Here is a 23,178-nt window from a genome sequence, read left to right as displayed (position 1 = left end):
GAAATCTGGGTCATCAATTGTTTGGCCCGTCTCTGTCATCATTCATCTTTTTCCGATTCTCATGAATGTTTCGGGAAAATAACAAAAATCATCATTTTATCCAGATTTCTAGTCTCAAATATCTGTTCTTAGATTTAAACGCAGATTTGAGATTCTTGAGTTTGATGTTTAAATTCCAGTTTTAATTCATTTATCTAGAGTCATGTTGAGCATGACATAATGAAAGTACGCAGAGGGGACACTAAGGACGATTCGTGAATGGACATTTATACAAATATAAAAAAGACGAATTCTGATAACCAAGCCCAGGTCAGGGGAATATATTTTATTACTTTGATAATTATGAGCCACATTAGAGAATGATGATCTGCTGTATGCGAATGCAAAGAGGAAACGATTTAAATGACTCAAGGGATAGTGAAATACTGGGGTGGTGCCACAAAGGGGACAGGGGCGTCCCCCTGAGATTTTTCAAAGTTAAAAAAGAGGGGGAAAACAAGTAAAATAGGACAAAAGAGAACGAAAAGGAGAATGTTAAAGAAGCCAGTTTTATCATTTTACTCTAAAATTTTAGTAAGATATGTCTTGATTCTTGCAATCATTAATGCGTTACTCCTTGACGGTCGTAAATCTTTACGAGAGCTGTTTTGTCTACTTATTTTATTGAAGTAAACTCAAAATTAAGTATTTTTTTAATGTAGGTCAAAAAAAAACAATTTATCATCTTCCCGATCTTAGGTATTCCTTAAATGGCTCCAAGTTGATGATTGGTAATTTGATAATACTCTCGATTTTCAAATTTGACTCGAGAAACACTAGACATTGTCCTGAATATATTCCGGGATACAACAAAACAAAAGATAGACCCACCAGTTTTCCATCATCTCCTAAAATTGGCATTTAAGATGGTTTAAATGCAATAAAAGTTTTAAAATCCGGGCTAATTTGTGAAAAGTTAGGAATTCATTCGCAACCGATATCACATTTCCAGTAGATTACATCTCCCAATATCTTATTCCTACCGGAATAAGTGTTCGATGAACGCGCGTGACATTTGACGTGACTCGAAGCAGTTATGGATGCATCCTGACTTTTCAAACAGCGATATCAAATCGTTGCCCGAACTTCAATCGATTGACAATTCACTAGAGAGCATGCGCCGTGACCTTTTAGGGTCAAGATGGGGATGTATTTGCAAACAAGCGATTGTTATCTGATCGGTACCGCTTTAGAGGATGAAGGTGACAGATATAAATTCAAAGGTCATGTTTTCAATAATTGAATATAGATTGACTTATTTCATCTGTCTGGCGAGAAAACTGTGACAAAGACACCAGGGCTCGTTGTAATAAAAAGGAAAAATTAATTTGATCGGGATTACATCGACGGCATGCGTATAAAAGGTGTTTCTTTCTGCCGAAGGGTTTTTTTTCTCATCATGGTGTCTACACTGTAAAAAAAATTTTGCCCTATTTACTTAATTCAATTATGTTAAGAAACTGCCTTAATTTGTTTAAGTATTCATAACTTAATGCTATTTTAAGTACCTTCTACTGAAAATAACATGAAGTTATTATTACTTGATACAATTGAGTCAGTTTCTTTACTCTATTTAATCAAGTAAGTATTACAAATTCGATTTAATTTGTTATTACAAGAAGTAAACAATAAAGGAGTTAACTTTGCTGAAATTGTTCATGTAGCTACAACCAGTAAATAAGTGTATGTAACTAAGATTGGTTGCGTAGATGCTACTTGTTATAAAGTAATATGAGCTTAAATTGTTGAGTTATCAAGTAGAAGTAACTAAGATTGTTTATGTGGTTATTACTAGTAATTCAATAGAAGTTACTGAGATTTTTAATGAAATCAAGTAAAAATCCTCAGATCATTTGTGTAACTGTTACTTAATTTTCCATGTAGGTATAACCAATAAATAAGTATTCGTAACTAAGATTGTTTGGTAGATTGTACTTGTTATAAAGTAATATGAGCCTTAATTGGTAGAAGTTACTAAGTACAAGTAACTAAGATTGTTTATGTGGTTATTACTAGTAATTCAGCAAAAGTTAATGAGATTGTCACAAAAGATCAAGTAGAAATTTCTCAGATCATTTGTGTAGCTGTTACTAGGTATAATGTGGCAGTAACTGATACAATTACTTGCATTGCATGGAAATTAACAAGAAGTACGCAGAAGTTATCCAGAATGTTTAAGTAGTAAATATTCCAGTGTACTCCGTACTTTCACTTAATTTGTATACTTGATAAAACTCACTGTGGAAAGTTCAATGTAAGAAATAAACATTCATAAACAATTCAGATAGTGTTATATGCTTACATTAACTTTTATTCTTCAAAAAAATATTAGAAACACCAACAAAAATCAGGTTTAGCTTCACATGGAAATTAAATAATTGTTTTAATTAATAACAAAAGTGCCAAAATTTGCTGTTGGTTTTGAGAATTCTAAATGCTAGGATATCACACAGCAAAAACCTGGTACAGCTAGGGTCTGCAAAAGCTTGATATCATTTATTGACAAAACTCAAGCTACAAACTTTATTAACACCCCCAAAAATTAGTAAATCAAAACTATAAAAAAGGAACAGCCAAACTATGTGTCCACACATATAAAAACAAGCTTAAGACGAATACTTTTGGAATACTTTAGAGGCATACTCTGAAGATTTTGTTAGACCACTCAGGATTACCAGCAGTTTTCTTCAAATTCCATGACTTTTATGGAAACAATTTTTCTGTTTCTCCAATTTCGAGGATAACTTGCAACTCTACTATTAACATTATTAAAACTGTTCCTAAACATTTAATTTCTATCATTTCAGACAATTAAACAAATTAACTTTGCTTTTAACCTAATACAAATGGGGTGGGGGGTCAATTTGGCCCCACCCGACCTTTCGGGCAGTAATTCTAAAACAGGCAAAGATTTAGCCGTGCCATTTTATGAATTTTTCTTTGAAGTCTCCTGCTTATTTTAAGACTGAATTTGCAAAACTATGTAACAATAATTTGTACATGCACGTCAGCCTGTAAATGGCTCAAACATGTGATTTTGTGTGCAAATCCAATGCAAATGATGTTCTGGGGTTAAATTGATATCAATTTGATCATTTCAAGTTTAAATCATTGAAATTAATTCATTCTAATGTAAAGAACCTTGGAAAGTATCCCCCCACAAAAAAAAAAATTGGTAAAAAAACAATAGAAAACAAAAGATCAAATAATAAATAAAATACATAAGAAATTAGCAAAACAACAAATGATTGATGCTGATTGTGGATTTTTCTTTTGTTTTTCAAGAAACTTGTTCAATGTGTGTTGAAGAATACTGACACCAAAAATGTGCAATTTTTCAGCCTTTTTATGGAGTTAATAGCAAAACATAAATGTATGCATAAATTTGCATAATCAATTAAAAATAGAAAATTATTGATTGAAAAAACTTAATGTTACTATCTTGTAGCTTAAAGGCAAAATTTCATGGCGATCGCCCGATTGGCAGCATCATCTTGACCCCTCCCCCCCATTCAGTAAATTCAGGGGGTCAAATAGCCCAGTTTGATTAAGGTTAAATGTACATATAAAATATGTAATGAAAAGCACATTTCAGTATTACACATACATTAAAGTGTGATTATTACAGAGTATCTGTCATGTTAATCTACAACTATGGACAAATGGAGGGCCAATATATTTAAAGAGCAGCAAAGGTAAACGTCTTCAATAAATTTGCCCAACAAACTGTTTGTTGCTTTCTGCTTTGAACGTTTCTCACCTCATAGGTTGTGAATATAACATAATGCAGAGTGAAAACATTAATAAAATCTTGAGTTGTTGTTGTTCTGTGAATAAAGGAACCCAAGGCTATTGTTTGTGTGCTTGGGCACACACCACTACAAGAATTTCGTATAGATTTAAATCAAGACAAGAAAAATTAAAATTAAAGTTCTTGAACAAAGTGATAAGGGGCTCATATGGTAATAAACTAGGCCACTTCATATCTGGGCATCCTAAAAATTTCAATCCTTAAAAATCAAGAAACATGATCCAATCGAATGATTTCTCTATTCCTCTTTCATAAAATTGTATCCGTTAAGGTATAATAGGATTCATGTATCACCCTTTGCCCTTTGGGCTACGAATACTGAAGTTTAAAATATAAAAAAAGTGCAAATCAAAACCACATTTTCTTGAACAAAAACGCACATTGGCACATACTGAAAAGGAAAGCAGTTTTTAAAAATCATGGCATGGCCAGACATCCTTAAGAACGGTTGTGCAAGGTGGCCTGCAAAGAATGGAATTCATGAGATCCTTAATTGCACCAAATCGAATCACACACACACAAAAAAAACTCTACTATGACTTAATTCTAATACTAATACTAATTTTCCTCTGAGATGATTCCAAGCCCACTAATTTTGGTTCATGCATCATATGGGTGCATGGGCCAAAACAAGTGATATTGGTATCATCTTAGAGAAAATACTCTTATCGAATGAAGTCAATAATATTCACTTATCGTAATTTAATTTGATACAACTGAGTATTACATGGATTCCATTATTTAAGGGCCACCCTGTATACAGTTATAAAGCTTATAAAAAAAGTACTCATCTATTAGAATTAACAACATTCATAATGATCTAATGCTCTAAAACTTAAGACATAAAAGTGCAGTTTGTAATACACTTAGACTCAAGACCTTGTCTGCAAAGCTTTACTTTTTCCAAGTTATTTTCAGCCATGTTGATAAATAGTCAAGAAGGCAAGAAGAGTAACAAATGTTACGAGCGTAATCCATATTCTTCATATATGGCTTCAATATGTGGTTTAGTGACGAGTAACGAAACATGCCCATTTCCAATAAAGATCCATGTCACATCTATACTATTTGATTGTATGCAAGATATTATGACATGACGCCAATTTTTGTGGCTTCTTAGTATTCAAAGGAGGCAGGTGATATTTTGGCATTCAAAGCCCTTATTCTAGATTTGTCATGAAAAAATATGGCTCCTTCAACCAATGGCATTGCAGCTTTATTACAATTGCTCAAGGTATTTGAAGGTGATACAGCAAAAAAGACATACCTCAGGGCTGATACAAGGGGGGGGGGGGGTCATGGGGCAAAAGACCCCCAGTAATTACCCCTAAATTATTCAAATTATAGAAGATATGACACCTCAGAAACATAAATAATACTTAAATATATTGATTACGTGTGGTCCTAAAAACAGAAATGTTCATCTAATTAAGGCTCAGATTCCTGTTTCGAAGGGATAGTGTTCACTTCTTTGGGAAGAGAGTTTACGATGTAAAGTTTGGTAATAAATATGGTGGTGCCAATCAAAGTAAGAATTTTGATGCCCAAAGTACTGAAAGTTGCCAAAAAATTTCAAAACAAAAACAAAACAATATTAATAACAATGAACACCATTTCATTCCGAAACGGAAATCCTGACCCAATACAAATTGTGTATTATGGTACTATGGTGAAAACAATTTCCCACTGAAACACAAAAAATGACATAATAAAACTGCAGAACGAATTTGAACTGGACATTAAAAGTCTCCATCGTTTTCCTTTGTTGGATTCCTACTTAAACCATCAGCTTGAGTTTCAGAGATTGGACTTTGGGTGAGAGTTTCCCAGAGCCCTCGAGGCCCATAATGAGTTTTTGAATAACCTCAAATAGGTACTTCAGCTTTGGAGGATATTGCAAGTCAACTGCGTAGACCAGTCCAAAAATGAGAATTAAGGCATCTGCTACACTTCGGATGTTGCTGACTACATCCACTCCTTCGAGGATGATCCCTATGTCGGCTGGTGGATCACTGACATCACCTCCCTCCTTCTTCACAACATATATCTTCATGGCTTTCTCCCTCTCTCTTTCTAGGATCTCCTCAGGTAGAGTTGTGTCCTGCAAATGTAAAATACAACAAACTTACATTATAGAACATCAGGGTTGGGCTTTTTTTTTAAGATGAAAAACACCTTTGTACTTAAAATCAGAACAGATGGACAGTATTTGTCTCTTTGATCTTGACTCCACCTGTGGTCACAAAAGAGAAAATTTTCGAGCCGATGACATGGCCAGACAAATAAGGCCAAGTGAATTTGTAACAGTACATCAATTTTTAGAAAATGGGATGTACTGGCACAGGTAACTGGTTAAAGTCCACTGTCACATAAAATTAGATGAAACAAAAGCATACAAATGAACGAATCAGATCTGTAAAAATTTCATTACTGGACACCCCTCCAATAAAAAGTTATGTTCCTTTTAAAAAGGGGGACTCACTGTTTTCTTGTGTTTACTTGGCAATTTCCATTTCATTGATTTCATCTTTCTTACTCTTGTTCAGATTTTCTTCAAATTTTCACTGATCTGTTTCGATTTTTTAAAAGCTTTTAGTAATAGAAACTTACTTTCTGGGGTGGACTTCCTTTTAATATCATTACCATGGATATTATACACATTGTTAACCCTAAAATAGAAATAAGATTCCCAATAAATCATTAGTTTTCTTTGTACTACACTTACCAAATACTCTGAAATCAACTGACTACTGTCCTCCCCCAGGTAGTGGCATAATGCAGTTAGGATCACTTCACGTCGCTTGTTGATGTCCTTAATTGGTAGAAAAAAAATAAAGACAATATTTTTTTACTGCCTAAAAACCACTCAGAATTTTGCATTCATCTTTCATGACTTATTTCCTCTTAACCCTAAATAGACGGGGGGGGGGGGGGGGGGGGGGGGCTGATTCAGCCCGCCTTATGATCTCGGCCGTCAAACGCGCGATCGCGAAGAAAATTGGCATGCGCATCACCCATGGCATTATCTACAAAACTATAACATCAAATTCTGCGAAAAATCTCAGTGGTCATTAATTATGCTAATTTATGCAGAAAATCATAAGTTTGCTCTAATTAATAAAATAATGCCCCTAAAATGCTAATTTTTGTTTGACATACTCTAGATAGGCATCTGATCAAATTGATTTTTCAAAAATTTCAACATCACATTTATTTTCTTATGTATTCTATTGTTTTCTAAATTACTTATGCTTTTCGACTTATTGTTTTTTCAATGCAAATCGTCAGGGACTTTATTTTGACCATAAAATGATAAAATTAATTGATTTTAAGCAGTAAAAGGAAAAATGATACATTTATGAATTTTGGCTAAAAACACTATTTGCATTGGATTTGTGTACACAAATTCATGTTTTTTTAGTAATTTTGGGTCTGCATGCACTTATGAAATGTTGTGTAATTTTGGAACCGCGTACCCGGAGGTCACAATTTTGGTCTCAAAAGTTGCGCGAGACTTGAAAGTAACAAATCAGTGAGTGACGCGGCAAAAAATTCAGCGCGGCGGATTTATCGCGAAAAATGTTGAGGGGGGGGGGTGAATCAGCCCCCCCCCAGTCTTCTTGGGTTTAAGTCTACCACACATTTTTATACCAAATTTTGTTGTGAGTCGTACTTACAGTATGGGTGCCATTGTCAGATTACAATTTACAGATCACATGTTGATCAAAAGCCTATATCTGTGCATATCACATACTAAAAATAACGAGAACACCAGGGAGCTTAACGCTCATCTGAGCTGTAGGATGAAATTCACAATTGATGCAAGCTCCTTTGTTGCTAATAGTATGCCATCAATTAGAATCACAAAATTCTACCCCCCCCCCCCACAGGTTATAAATAAAGCAAGAGATAAAAGAGGAGCTGCTTTTTACCCTTGAGAAAATTTTTAAATAAATAAACTTTTACCCCAGTTTCTTCCAGAGGCTGCATGATTTCTTGTAACTTCTTTCCAAGGGCACCTCCTTTGGACCTGCAGATACTGATAAGCCGGTGACTGATGTTGTCGAATTTCCTGAAGAAAGTTGCTGAGAGAGGTTTTGTTGTTATGCGCATAAATTCTGCCTTTATCTGGATTGAGAATGACAAACACAAAGACAGTATTAAAGCCAAAATCCAATTTCATCTAAACAATTTAGGATATTCATATTCTTTTGTCTACAGATGTGTAAACTAGATACGTCATCATCAGTGTATAAATTCTACACAATGTAGATTCACAGGTTTTGCAAAATGTGTTCACAGGTGTTGAGATAAAGCTTGGACAAAGCTGCTTAAAAGGGACTACCTGTACACATCCAACTTGAAGAGTTATGTCAGAGAAGTACGCAATGTTTACGTGGATATAAAAACCAATATTGTAGGCCAACTGATGCTATTAAAACTGTTTTGGGGTGAACAAATTCCATTTAAAAATAGAAATAAAAGGAGTGAAAAACATTTTTTTTAAATACACAAGAAATCAAATTTGATCGTCCTTTATTTTTTGGGGGTATATTTATTAAGAATAGTAATAGAAAACCTAAAAAAAAAGTTTATTCAGGCTTCATCTAAGGAATTTTAGCAAAATAGTCTCATTTTATGCTTAAATAGCACATTTTGAAGGGGGGAGGTAAAATAGCCCCCTTCCCCCTGGCTACGAGTTTTCAATAATAGCGTGGGCTAGCGAAGGTAAATGATTGATAGTAAGTACAAAAAAAGAGAAATATCCATTTTCTTCCAAGCAGCTAAAACATGCCGTTATTCCATGAATTGATTCATACCGTGTGTCTAAAAAGAAAAAAAGACACTTTTGAAATGGCTGCCAAAATGACAATGAGGTAATTTTTTATGGGTATTGGGGCTCATGAGCTCAACTTATATGACCCCCGAAAATAAGAACATAATTCATGCTTGGTTGAGCACTGCTCAACTTTGTAAAGAGTATGGAAATTAGGTTGCACAGGATTCCCATTTGGGTGAAAAGTTGTGAAAAGTGGAAAATTGTCCAGTTTAGAAATTGTTGATTGTCTGATGAGTTTATGACCAAGTTTAGTATAAACTTGATAAAGATGAATACATGGCCTTTACACACAGTATAATACCTGACTTTCTCCAAACAGCCCAGGCCATCTTTCCTTTAATGTGCTCACTAAAGGTCTATCACCAACTATTTCCTTTCTCCGTAGTGGAAATGTCTTGGCCATTTTGTCAGCAACAATGTTCTCATTATTTTTCTTCTTGACTTCGTCAATTAAGGCTTTGCGTTCACTTTCCAAGGTATCCGGTGTTTCAGCATCTGGCATGTTTGGTAAATAGTTAATCTCACTACGACGTGGTTTTTTCACACTATTTGCAAGCTTTTCCTTTCCTGGTCTCTTGCTGGTCAAGGCATTCACCGCAACTTCTGGGCAAAACTTTCGAAGCTTGGATCGATAATTGCCCATTTTGAATTTTAAGCTGTTCTTCCATTCAAACCATGTTCCATGAGGTTCCTGTAGGCATGGATGCTTCTGCACCAGTCTTCTAGCCACTTCTGATAGGTGTTCATCCGAGGGATATGCTTCATACATGAAAATGTGTTCGGCCAGCTTTTCCAAAATGTCATGCTTGTTGATGCCTTCTTTCAAACAGGAACCTGTTTCTCTGTATTGCTTGTTACCATTGCTCAACTTTATTTCAGTGTCATATGCAAACTTCGGAATGGGAAATCGAGCAGGCCATGTATTCTGCCTGGACGTGGAACCCCTGGTGTGGGGTGATGAACTGAAATCAGAGGATGAATCATCAGACAGCATCTGTGTATCACCAGAAGGAGCTGAAGAAATACTGCTACTGTCCAGTTCACTTTCAGTTTCTGGTACCGAGAGCACCACAACCTTCGAGGTATCCTTATCCATTATCTCATGTACACTTTCAAGATTAACAAAGTCACTGAAATCTTTGTCTAAGTACTGCAGACGAAAATCACCCTTCAAGTAGAATGTCTGTCTTATGATGTCAATGAGTGATGTGACCTCATCTGGTAGTGTCAACTTTCTGTAATCACCATCCCCAACGACTATCCTCAGCTTGCATTCCTTAGATTCTTCCATCATAACCTTGCAGGGCAATCTGAAAGTAAAACAATTGAGGGACAAAAATAAAACACTCAAGGGCTTTGCATATTGCATAATGCCATTTAAGTAGTCTAGATATATAATTGGACAAATCCTTATTGCAATTTGTCCATAGAACATGCAGCATTTTCCACTCTCATGAAAATATATGCAAAAACCACCAAAAAAGAAAAAAAAAAGAAAAGGGAATCAAGATATATTTTGTGATCTTGCTGTAATGTTATAGGAAGGTTATACTAAGCAATTGTCATCTCAAGAAAATCTTAGTAGAGATACTTTCTGCTTTTGACGAACGGTGATGTTCAGACGTGTGACGCGACCCGATGCTCCCAATACACCCTTTCATTGAAACCCAGAGGACTTTTTGCCGAATGGTTGCGTTCCCTTCAATGTGCCCCATCGCGATGGAAACCATCCTTTCAAAACAAGCCCTGAAACCCCGGGGGGGGGGGGGGGCCACTTACATTGACGAGTGGATACCATGCGCGACCAAAAAAAAACATATAAAAGGATGTCTTTTCCAGATAGGGCACGTTACGTTAGGAACATAAGGGTGTCAAAAACACAAAATATTGAAAAAAGGGTATCTATTTTGCTCGGAAAAATATAAGTATTTAGGGTCAAATATGCGGGGATGATGAAACAAAATCACAATGTTTTATAAAGGATATCCTCCCAACACTACGTGTTTAGAGTCCGATTTGCATGAGTTGTGGAAGGTGGGGCGGTACTAAACCAACATAATGGTGTGTAAAGGTTAAAACGACCGATGGACCCTTGACATAAAATATCGCTGTACTTGTTTAGGGGTTAATTTCGGGAATACTTGCCAAGAGTATCGTTTTGTTTCCAATACTTGCTAAGGGGTGCATTTTCAGAATATGGAAAATACATTGTTGTACTTGTTTAGAGGCTCAATTCTGGGAATACTTACAAATAGTATTTGTTTCCAATACTTGTTAAGGGTAGGGTTTCACACGCCAATACTTGTTAAGGGGTGCATTCTCAGAATATGGAAAATAAGTGTTTAGGGTGCTTTTCAAGACCCCGTAGTCGCGCATGGTATCCAGTCGTCAATGAAGTGGCCCCTCCGGGCCTTAAACACAACCTTCATCGCAAAGCACTAGTGTACTGTATTTGAATTGCTCCATGAAAAAGAAAAGTGCTTTTGGGGGGCAACAAGAAATTTTTGGGGAAATCTGGAAATCATATAAATATCAAAACTATTTAATTGCCTACATATGAAGAGCTCACTTGCAAAAGGGGTTAGGTCCATTTTTCATCAAATATGATTTTTATGTCTTAATGTATAGATTTTAAGTTGCTCTATGATACCAAGAAAAGTTGAAATTCCCATTAAAAGTGATCCAAATGGCAACGAAAAAACACTTTTTTTTCAAAAGGGGTTAGGTCCATTTCAGTTTAGTTGCAAAAGGGGTTCAAAGGGGTTAGGTCCATTGTTCATAAATTTTTATTGTTTTTCAGTCTCAAACCTCAAAATTTTAGTCGCTCTGATGAAAACAAAGTAAATTTGAAATTCATTTGACAAATGAATAAAAGTGGCAAAGAAAAACCACTTGCTTAATCAAAATAGATTAGATTCATTTCAGTTTACTTGCAAAAGGGGTTGGTCCACAATGACAATTTTTTAAAGGAAATATAGAAAAAAATTGAAGAAAGTCAGATTTCTTTTATATCCAATTTTATGTTCACATGATAGGGTAGTACATCATGACAATTAAGGTTCTTACGAGAATATTGCAGTGAGAATAAAAAACATGGTTTTTCTTGGAATGGTTCAAAGTGGACCTAACCCCTTTTGCAACTAAACTCTTCAAATGTCTGCTCTTTTTAGTTCGATCAAAAGGTTAACATGCGTACCAAAAAGAATGAATATATGTCTTCAAGGTCACCATCCGTCTTCTAGAAATGCTATATGCCACCAGTGGATGAAAATCATTCAGCTCATGAGGTTCAACAGCAATGAGAGCCATGGAATGTAAATCTGTGTGGAGCTCAAAGGAACGTAGATGCTCATCATACCATGCACTTAGCTTCTTCACTATGAAACTTGGTTTGCTTCCTTGTATGATGATGTGTGAACAATTTCCACAAAGCATGGCAGGCCACTGAAAGAGCCAAATGATAGGATCATTCCAAGATTGTAAATTGTTCCATGGTAGCAAACCTGTTTCGCCATTTGAACATAGGCTACCTTCCCATACCTGTCTTTGACTGCTTTAGCAGCTGCTTCTTTCATTTCATCCAAAGACAATGTTGAAACTCCATTGACCTCTAATTTGACACTTCCTCTGCTTGAAGAGTGCATATAGTATGCCATCATCAATTGATGGTTTCTTGACAGTGTTAACAAAATGTTTTGAAACATCCAGTGTAGCGTACAGTTTGCTTGAAATATCGATGCTTTCCCTCAAATCGCATGTTCCACAGGGCTGCAAGTGGTCCAAATTCACGATTCTTCTCTGGATAATGCTCCAAAAAGTGATGTTTGGGCAAAAGTTTTTCATCGGGAAACAATGACTGGAAAAGGAGCCTGTGCTCAGATATCTTACAATCAAGATAAACAATAGACTCTTCTGAATGGGCAGGAGAAACTGCAAGTTCCACAATATCTTTTAGCATCATTAGTATCTGCCACGCTGGTTCATCATGTGGTATCTTTGCCCCAATGAGAAAAGGTAGGAACCTTAAAAGGAGCCAATTTTCATGAGCATTCCCACCAATACTTCGAGTTGATGACAGTGCTTTGGGAAGCAATTGTGGAGAATCTACCTTGTCATTATACTTGAAAGGAAAAGACTTGATTCTCTCATTCAAATTGTTCAGATCACAGTATTTCTTTGAAATCAGAACATTCAAACAAAGGGCCAGTTCTCGAGGAACAATTCCTTCAAAGAGATCATGTAAAAGATCTGGAGGATAGCCTGATATAGCATGAAAGTATTGTAATTTCTCAGTGAGAACACATCCTTTTTTTACTCCGAAGCAGTTTGTGGCTCTGGGATCTTGTTCCAAGGTATTGATATGATCTGCATGGCTTGCTTTTGTCCTTGCTTCAAATTCACCCCATCGCACTTCCTTCTTCTGAAAATCCGAACGTAGACCAGTACAAAATCTACAAACATAATCTCCACTAAACTTTCCACAAAACCTCCTATCCCATGAGCACCTAAATTGTCTGCTACTACACAGAGAACAGTACCTTTCACTTTTCTATCCAAGCCTGATACAAATACTCCTTCTTGTTCTAATTTTACAAGATCTTGTAGAAGAGGTTCAAGAACCTTTGCATACCCATATGCTTTAACATCTGCTGTTTTGCATAAAATGGCCACATTGATGGAATTCAGCACTGACAATAACTTCAAAGGTAAATTTGACAATGTCCAGTACACACCACAGACTTTGTGTTTCTTCCTTGATGTTCCTAGGGGATTGCAAATCTCAAAATCGTCCACATAAAGAGTTAAACATATGCGAAAGTCAGTGCTACACAAAAGGTCATTAGATTTGAAGTATTTACCATCACGGTATGTTTTGTACTTCAGTTTGTCACCAGACTGCCTCTTAGAATGAACATTGTCAGCATCCAAAGCCTCTCTGAGTAAGTCTTCTCTGTTTAAGATTTGTTGGATACTCTTTAATATGGGGACATATTGAAAGGTTTTAGTCTTCCCTTCATCAAGAGCATATTCGACTGGATCTACTACATTGAAGTGTTCCTTGTAGTACAAAGTCCTTCTATGATTTGTGCCAAGAGGCCTGACCTACCAATAGCAGAGAGAACTGGGTTTGATATACAGACAGAATCTGCTAAATCTTGAATTATTTGCTCATCTAAGTTGAGATTATGTTTCTTCAATGTGTCTGAAAGAATACTTTTCACACCAGACAAAGAGCCTGAGCTTGCTATAAATTTTATTTCATCTACTATTTCTTGAGTGGCAACATTTGAAACATGAAAAACACACTCTTCAGTTTAAGGAAAAAACTAGCTAGATGCACTTCAATGTCACTCCCTGAATTGTCAGGACTGTTGTCTTCTGAATCAATGTTAACTTCATTGGACAAATCTTGTTCAGGATAAGTCTCCAAAGAGTCACTTTCATCGTCTACTCTATCCTGGGAGGTACTTACTATGGTAACAATTTCACTTCTGAAGTCTTTCAAGCAATGTGGGTTATGTTTTCTGCACTTATGAGAAGTAAATGTACTATACACATTTGTTTCAAATGCACAATCATTGAAAACACAAGCTACATTCTCATGGTTTCGTAAATGCTGGTACAGATGATCAAAGAAATCCTTTTCAGTTCTAACATCCGAACAATCACATAGAAGACACTTGAATGATGCTAGCAAAGTTGGAAACCGTTGATTCTCATCTTCAGAAATGACTTCTTGAAAGGTGTGCTTGAAGTGAATTCCAGGTTGTAAATGTGCAGGGGCAATGCTCATATAAGCATGGCTGAGGATGGTGTCGACCTATGTGGCCATGTTGTAATTGTAGTGCCTGAGCAGGATTGTTCTTTTAGTAGTTTGAAATCTGCAATCCTTACATAACCACTGCATCTGCATGTAAATATCATAGAAGGATACCTTCAGTAACCAATATGTGCACACCACTGTATGATAATCATCAACTCATAAATCCAAATGACTGGATATTTTTTCAGGGTCTGTATGCATGAGCCCCCTTTTAAAATCTAGAAATTGGCGTGGGGTGGGGGTTTGCAATAAGAAATGAATTGTCAATGTACACTCTGAACACACTTAACCCCAAAATAAAAGTAGCAGACTATAGGGGTCTGTAATAAAATAATTGGGTTTTTGATATTTTTTAGAATTTTGCATAAATTTGCCGTAGGATTTCTACACGAACCACATGAATTAATTATTTTTACAGGGTAAACAGGGTAAACTGTTTAGTGTTATGAACAAAATGCACATGCCACAATGATCTTGATTGGACATTGCCATTTAGGGATGGATTGCAAACCTTTGTGTTACAGAGCCCAGAAATATATTTCCTAGTTTCAATTTCCAGAAAGAAAAAAAATAGACCCTTGATCTTGTGACTTCAAAATCTAGTCATAATACTGTTTCTTCAAAAAGCAGACATACATGTATGTTCACTTGATTGAACCCTGTGATCTTGAGATTTGACTGTGAGACCCCAAATCTACTCAGGTCATTGTCACTTCATACATGAGCCGAGTTTGAAGTTGATCCATCAAAGCGTTTTGGAGTCAGGGTTGGCCGGTAAATACCGACTAGCTAATTTTGACAAAAATGGGAAATAGCGGGAAATACAAAAAAAAGAAGTCTTGATAAACTATAAATTGTAAGAATATTGTGCAAAGAGCATAATTCTACTCAAAAGACATAAAAAATGAAATAGAGGCTTATCCTGCTTGGAGTCGTCGCAAGAACAGTCCATTTTTATGTATATTATAAATTCTATGACTTTGACCTTGAGACCCCAGAATCTAATTAGATCACTGTCAGCACACATGAGCCAAGTTTGAAGTTGATCTGTCAAAGGATTTTGGAATTATCGCAAGAACGGTTTATTTCTAATGTATTTTACTGAATTCTATGACCTTTACCTTTGAACTCGAGACCCCAAAACCAATCAGATAATTTTCACTTGTATATATGCACACATGAGCCAAGTTTGAAGCTGATTGGTTTACCGTTTTTTTTAGTTACAGCGAGAACGAAAAAGGGACGGAATACCTGAAAACATAATGCCTCCGGCATCCACCATCGGTGGGCAGAGTCATAAGTTGTGCTGTTCACAAGTAAAAGCTGTGTAACTTCAGCTACTATTTCCTCTCTAATTTGGCAATTCAATGAAAATAACAAATCACTGTTCAAAATGTAAATTGGCCAATTTCAGCTAAAATTTTACTGTCATCATTTATTAAGACTCCTGTTGTGTCAATACTATTTTTTTAAGTGTGAAAATGAATTGAAAATCGGAAATTGGCACCGTTTTAAGCAGATCAGATCCTGTCTACATTGGGCTGAATAGGACTGATGCTTTGCTCTATGAAGGTATTCATGTCATATTTACTACCATCAAGAGGCAGCCTGGCAAGAGACTGCATTTTATTATAGCAAAAAAACTAGACTTTTGCACTAAGTTTAACCCACAGAGGTACACAGCTTTTGTGAGGCAATATGTAATGGTAATCTGCCTTTGCTCCTTGAATTTGCAACAATCATGAATTGTCTATTCATTTTCATACTTTGAAATAATCAGTAAATTATGGATTTACATGAGTCTTTAGTCTTTACAGATTATGATAACCGAATTTTAGCTGAAAGTTGCCAATTAGCATTTTCAAACGGTCATTTTTTTTCATTGCATTGCTAATTTAAAGAACATGATTAGCTGAAGTTAAATGGCTTTAACTCATGAATGTAGTATCAAATTGTTCAGTACATTTTTTTTCTTTCTGGTAGGATATCCTGTGTACTTGCTGCCAGTCAGGATTAAGAGAAACTGCAAAAGTGTCACTAAAAGGAGACACTGTATGTCTAAGGGTTAGGGCAAGTCCAAGAAAAGGTCACCTGGAAGGCAAAATTTCATCTTTAATTTAAGAAGTTATCTTTGGTGGGGGTAAGATAGCCCAAATGTTGAATTTTAGAATTTCATTAAGAAAAATTTGATACATGGGCATTACGTATGGGACAATTATAAAAACTCATAGAAAATGAAAACAAAACTTGTTTTTAGCCATAGGTGGGACATGGACCCCCTAACATCTTATTACTTTTGCAGAAAAAAGTGGTGTCATCTAATTAATTATGCAAATTAGGTCTTGTCCAAGGATGGAATGTCCCATACGTAACATTTTGAGGATGTTTCTTCATGACGAAAATCTTGTGTTTAAGAGCAGTATACCCCAAGTTTCCTTATCATCAAATCTCTTCTCAAAACCCTATTGCCCTCAAGCATGAAATTTAAGTATAGAAACACCTGTTTCTTGACCTCGGTCCGAAGATAATACACCCCAGCATCAACGGTCACAGCAGGGGCCACACACGATGGATTGCAATGTGTGTTCTGGTGAGTGCATGGAGTTCCATGTATACACGCGTTGATAGAAACTTTTTTCTTCCTTTCTTTCTTTCTTTTTCTTTCTTTCTTTCTTTCTTTCTTTCTCTCTCTCTTCCTTCCTTTCTTTCTTAAGACTGTATCGTTGCGCGAGTGAACGGCATGCATCCCATATTTTCTTGCTGTACGGACAGAAACTAGATGGGATGCATCGCGGTCCTTGCATGCTAAGCATACCGTAATTTTTATTCCGCATACTTTCCTTATTTCGAGGTCGATTTTCTTTGTTCGAAATTGAAAATGGACTAGTATTGGATGTCTGAATGTAATATGCCTTTGAAAACGTGATTAATATCGAATACAATAATTTCATTCCGAAGATCCTTCTACAGGCAGACAAGTCTTACGTAATAGCACAGCTGTTGTTTATCATTTCGTCCTTGCCTCAACCATGCATGGACCCTAGGGTCCATGGCTCAACGCTCGTTTAGCTGGCCCGTGGTGGTGAAATCGAGACAAGGGGATTACCTGGCCAAGATGGGTTTATCGGGGTTGGAAAAGTTGTTTGAGATTTCCCAAACACAAAAAGGGGTATGCGACCCCAGTTGCAGTCCGAAGTGAGGTCGAGAATCAAACGGGAAATTTTCGTAATGTTAAGTTATTTCTCATAATACAATACTTGTATTGTTGTATCTCTGGGAAGTTCTAATTTATTAAGTGTGAAAATGTTATACCACAAAAAGTTTCAAAAATGGAGTTTACTGTTTAATTAAAAGTTAATTAAAAAATTGTTACGTATGGGACATGTTATGTATGGGACATTTACACACAAAGTCAATGGGGATATTTGTGTACAAAGTGAATGGAGAAAAAACAATTTCAAGAGTGCTCTAAAAAGTGATTATTTACCTATTCTTTAGTTTTTTGACACTGCTTTGTTATGAATACTGATTAATGAATACAATCGAAGCAAAAAAAAATGTGAACATGGAAAAATATGAAAAAATTAAAACAATAGAAATACATAAGAAATTCATAAAAACATGAAAAAACAAGGAATAAAAAGGTTGAAATGGTTAATTTCCCCTTCAGTCATATCAAATATGTCTCAATACCCTTTCATAAACCCAATTAAAATGAATTAGGCGGCTAATAGCAGCATAATTTGGTCGTAAAATTGGAGGAGGACAAGAGTTATCCGCATTACTCTGATGCTGCTATTATCCGCATAATAGCGGCATCGGGATAAGATTTTGAGTTTATGAACGCATTTCCAAATAATGCGGATAATTGCCATGGTGCGGTCACAAGGTCACCCTTTTCCAACACAACCGCATCGGAGGGGCGTGTCCAGTTGTCATGGCGATTATCCGCCTTTTTCAGGACGGGCGCTCGTAAAAAATAATGCGGCTTATTTTCGGAGTTTATGAACGCAATTTTTATTGAATTATCCGCATTACTCTTAGGCGGCTAATTGGAGGATAGGTTTATGAAAAGGGTTTAAGAACTTTTAAAAAGAAAGAAACTCTTTTGTTATTTCCATATTTCAATTTATTTCAATTTCTGAATTATGGGGAAAATTGTGTATGTTCTCTATGGGGACAAAATGTCCCATACGTAACTGTCACTGTCCCATACGTAACATGTTATTAATTTGTTTAATTAGAGTCTGTAATTAGAGGGATTCGGCTTATGAGTTATGACATGAAATTTGCCATGAATATACTATAGTATTGAGACTTCTATCACACTAAGTTTCAAGTTGTAAAGTGAAATACTTTCAGAGAATTCTCAACTTGAAAAAAATGTATTAAAAATTGTCTTTTTCTCTGAGTCCCATATGTAACGGCACATCTTTTCGCTCTAAAAGGTCAAGATCAAGGTCATATGTCACAATTTTTTGCATGATTATTCTTCTCCTAGATGTTTACCATCATGAGGGTATTCAATCTAATCAAAGTCATTTAACACAATTTTTCAGGTCATTAAAGCCTCTGAAATGTCCCATACGTAACACGCGCGAATTCTTGGACTTGCCCGTTAACAAAAATAACAAGAGGAACTGTGGAATGCCTCTGGCCGTCTCACCTGCATCACGCGATTCAACATAGCAGCAGTGCTGACTTGAAAACTACTATAACTCGCACAAGAAGTTCAGTGATACTTGGTTACTCTTATTTCCACGTTTTATGAATTAGACCGATACACTTACAGAGATAGGATGGCAATTCAACAAATACATGTACCCCCAATGTAGCCAAAATTCATTGACCTCACATGACCTTTGACCTTGATCATGTGACCTGAAACTTGCACAGGATATTCAGTGATACTTGATTACTCTTATGTCCAAGTTTCAAAAGTCAGATCAATGAACTTGCAAAGTTATGATGGTAATTCAACAATACCCCAATTCGGCCAAAGTTTATTGACCCTAAATGACCTTGATCATGTGACCTGAAACTTGCACAGGATGTTGAGTGATACTTAATTACTATTATGTCCAAGTTTCATGAATCAGATCCAAAAACTTTTAAAGTTTTGATTGTAATTCAATAGATTCCACCAAATCGGCCAAAGTTCATTGACCCCAAGTGACCTTTGACCTTGGTCATGTGACGTGAAACTCATGCAGGATGTTTGGTGATACTTGATTAACCTTATGTCCAAGTTTAATGATCTAGGTCCATATATTTCCTAAGTTATGACATTTCAAAAACTTAACCTCAGGTTAGGATTTTGATGTTGATTCCCCCAACATGGTTTAAGTTCATTGACCCTAAATGACCTTTGACCTTGGTCATGTGACATGAAACTCTAATAGGATGTTCAGTAATACTTGATTAACCTTATGGCCAAGTTTCATGAACTAGGTCCATATACTTTCTAAGTTATGATGTCATTTCAAAAACTTAACCTCAGGTTAAGATTTGATGTTGACGCCGCCGCCGTCGGAAAAGCGGCGCCTATAGTCACGCTCTGCTATGCAGGCGAGACGAAAATGGTAACTAGATGTTTTCTGCAAGGAATGCTTTATTAAAATATACCCAGTCATTGGGTTCCAGGACGGGTTTGATATCCAAAGAGGGATTTTGAACTTGTATTTTGCAAAACTGCTTTTAATGACATTAATTCTTCCAAATATGTTGATAGCCATTACAAAAATAAGCGATTATTTTCCTTTTTTATCAATATTTCCCAAGGAAATTGGGAGCAATCAAGGAAGTTTCATTTTGTTAGGTGTCCGGACACTCAATGACTCAACCCCAGCCTACAAGAGCACTGGTAAATCTACGTACCAAAAACTGTGTAGTCTAAACTTGGTCCTACTGATCCTGTTGATAGATCAAGTCCACCAGGAGTGTTATCAGTTCATTCCTTGAAATGACACCTTCCTTATAGGCCTCGATGCTTAGCAATAAGGCATTTAGTAAACCCTCAACCTCAATGACAAAGCTCTCAACATGTGGCATGTTGGAACTACACAGACGAATAAGATGATTCAATTTTCTTGAAGGTGTACTGCTAAAGCTGCATCTAAAGACAAGTAAAAAGAAAGAGCTCATTTAAGTATAAAACACTGGATCAAACTTTTGAAATGAAAATAGCACTGGCATACATATAGCCTATAGGTCTCTAGGATGAGACAAATTTAGATCAATAAAAAAAAATTCAGACCCCGAAAAAAAAAGGAATCCCTGACTTGAAATCATTAACAATTTACAATTATTTTAAAGGCAATCCAACCATGGTAAAAAAAAAGGTTTGTATGACATAGCTGGTATATTGTGTTTAATATTTCCTCATAAAAGAAAAATTCAAATCGAAATACTTGTAAAACTTTTGAAAAAAATTAAATTTTCCATTTTGTGTATTGGAGCAACCTTTAAAGGTCAAGTCCAACCCAGAAATATATTGGTTTGAATTAATAGAGAACAATCTAACTAGCATAACGCTGAAAATTTCATCAAAATCGGATGTAAAATAAGAAAGTTATGACATTTTAAACTTTCGCTTATTTTTCACAATGCAGTGATGTGCACAACTCGGTGACATGCAAATTAGACAGTCGATGATGTCCCTCACTCACTATTTCTTTTGTTTTTTATTGTTTGAATTAAGATGTCACTACTTTATTTTACATCCGATTTTAATGAATTTTGCTGGTTGGATTTTTCTTTCGATATAGGCCTAAATCAACTATATGTTGGGGTGGACTTGTCCTTTGAAAAAAAATACATGATTAAAGGAATTATGGCGTAATGTTACAAGGGATGAAAAATCTTCAGACGCATTTCCAGTCCCATGACATGGGCATGGCCACTTTATGGCGAATTTACCAATAGTCCTACATGTAGATTCCCCCACAGGCCTCGGCAGGGTAGCTGCAGTGAACACGTGGCCTAGACGTGCATGCAGTGTAACTTAAATTTAAACACTGCACGGATCAGCATGGAAAATGATGCAAAATACTCGCAAGTAAATTGTGTGTAAGATAAGACTGACAAGTGAGGCAAAATCCTAGATTAGGACACCTCAGTGATATGATTTTACAGGGTAGGGTAATTTATTTATACTTACCCAAACAGAATAAGCTAGAGAGAACTTTGTACCACTTCCAAATCGAGTCCTGTTGCGAGATAGGTACGTACGATCGAGAAGATAGATCGAGATAAATTTGCCGCGCAGCCGGCTCGGGCCATGCATGCCATCGCCAGCCTGTGCCTCGTTGCGGCACGTGAGATGAGATGCATGAGTGCAGCTCAGATCCAGTTTCTTCTCGCAATACCGAGCTCGCGCGACCACTCTGCTTTGCGTTTGGAAGGGGGGGGGGGGCCGGGGGGGGGGGGAGGGCTCCACCCACCATATCATGGTGACAGCTTCGACAACATAAAAAATCTCAGATTTTCACATAATTATTCTGAAACTATATTGTTTTTCTATGTTCTGAAAAAAATCAGCATGAACGAAGTAAAAAGAAATCCTTATGAAAAAATAAGCGGAAATTATTGAACAATTAAGACTAATTATGTTTCTTTTTGTTTTTCTGGTAATTTTTTTTTATCTGTGAATTCAAAACAGGATAACTAAAAAGCGATATGCCTGAGTCTGTTCAAATTGTATGTGCATGTATATTTATGAAATGTGTCTGTTTAGGGATCTTAATCGAACTTCAAAAATACTTTCCATTTTCTTGCAATGACGTCATGAATAAATAATTTGCTAAAAAAACAGAAATCGAGTTACAAAGGCATATACCTAATTCTATTTATCAACTCACTACCTAGAGATATATTAAGAGAACACCCGATGACAGTAGAGCCTGGATTTTCGCCATCTTTTTTTATCCAATTAGCCTCATTTCTTGAGGGAACTGGCCACATAATAATGAGGACCTACTAGATCACCCCCCCCCCCCCCCCCAACAGATCATGCACGCTTCTGGTTTCGACAAGTCAAAACATGTTTAATATTCAACCTTAAAGTCCGTCGCTTTTGGGATGTAAATTATAATCAAAATCATAGGAAGAAATGATCGCAGTTACTCGAAAATACATCGGTTTGTCATAACTAAAAGTACATACGTATTTATCAATTAAAAGTTGGCAATCATAGCACAAACTTTGAAGGAACTACAACGAAATGAGTATGTTAGGTCAAAGCAAATAAATAAGTAGGATTTACATTGTATATTCGACATGTTCGAGTAAAACTTAAGATATACATTCATTTTTTTGTACAATGTAGTCATTTGAGTTGAAATGACTAGGTTACATGTTTTTCTTCATTCTAATTACTTGAATATTCCTTGATTATTTTTTACTTAAAGATACCATGCCATTTTTACGTATCTCGTTTGAGTTTTCACAATTTTTGTTTGCAAGACTTAAATTAAGTGCGTAAATAAGCAAAAAAAATGTTTTGATTAAGTTCTACTTAAAAAAAACAAGTTATAACTACCAACTAACAGAAATTTTTTTACAGTGTAGCATAACGACGCGCGTAATGACGGCGTTATAAAACCGAAATACCGGCAATACAACGACGCGATCAGTGGGGATGAAATTCAAAAAGAAACAACTGAC

General features: G+C 36.0%; 2 protein-coding genes across 2 annotated transcripts; both read right to left on the bottom strand.

The window, feature by feature from the left end:
* Positions 1–4,066: 4,066 nt before the first annotated feature.
* Positions 4,067–9,226, bottom strand: LOC121429408. Its single transcript, XM_041626386.1, has 4 exons — positions 8,992–9,226; positions 7,817–7,978; positions 6,576–6,662; positions 4,067–5,951 (listed from the first exon to the last, which is right to left on the bottom strand). The coding sequence occupies exons 1-4, from the start codon at positions 9,190–9,192 to the stop codon at positions 5,628–5,630; spliced, it is 774 nt and encodes a 257-aa protein (XP_041482320.1). The 5' UTR covers positions 9,193–9,226; the 3' UTR covers positions 4,067–5,627.
* LOC121430239 lies at positions 9,206–21,754 on the bottom strand. The gene is made up of 4 exons (XM_041627516.1): positions 21,674–21,754; positions 20,392–20,629; positions 9,270–10,000; positions 9,206–9,210 (listed from the first exon to the last, which is right to left on the bottom strand). The coding sequence occupies exons 3-4, from the start codon at positions 9,982–9,984 to the stop codon at positions 9,206–9,208; spliced, it is 720 nt and encodes a 239-aa protein (XP_041483450.1). The 5' UTR covers positions 9,985–10,000; positions 20,392–20,629; positions 21,674–21,754.
* Positions 21,755–23,178: the final 1,424 nt, after the last annotated feature.

The sequence above is a fragment of the Lytechinus variegatus genome, chromosome 16 (genome assembly GCF_018143015.1).
Source record: "Lytechinus variegatus isolate NC3 chromosome 16, Lvar_3.0, whole genome shotgun sequence".
NCBI lineage: Eukaryota > Metazoa > Echinodermata > Echinoidea > Temnopleuroida > Toxopneustidae > Lytechinus > Lytechinus variegatus.
This window is presented reverse-complemented; position numbering and strand designations above follow the sequence as displayed.

What these genes read in the sequence shown, in the direction of transcription:
- LOC121429408 (XM_041626386.1), bottom strand. Translation starts at nt 9,192, where the DNA reads ATGCCAGATGCTGAAACACCGGATACCTTGGAAAGTGAACGCAAAGCC. An exon ending in AGCCTCTGGAAGAAACTGGG is followed by an intron (nt 6,663 to 7,816) that starts GTAAAAGTTTAT and finishes CTACCAATTAAG; the next exon opens with GACATCAACAAGCGACGTGA. An exon ending in AGTTGATTTCAGAGTATTTG is followed by an intron (nt 5,952 to 6,575) that starts GTAAGTGTAGTA and finishes TTACATTTGCAG; the next exon opens with GACACAACTCTACCTGAGGA.
- LOC121430239 (XM_041627516.1), bottom strand. Translation starts at nt 9,984, where the DNA reads ATGATGGAAGAATCTAAGGAATGCAAGCTGAGGATAGTCGTTGGGGAT.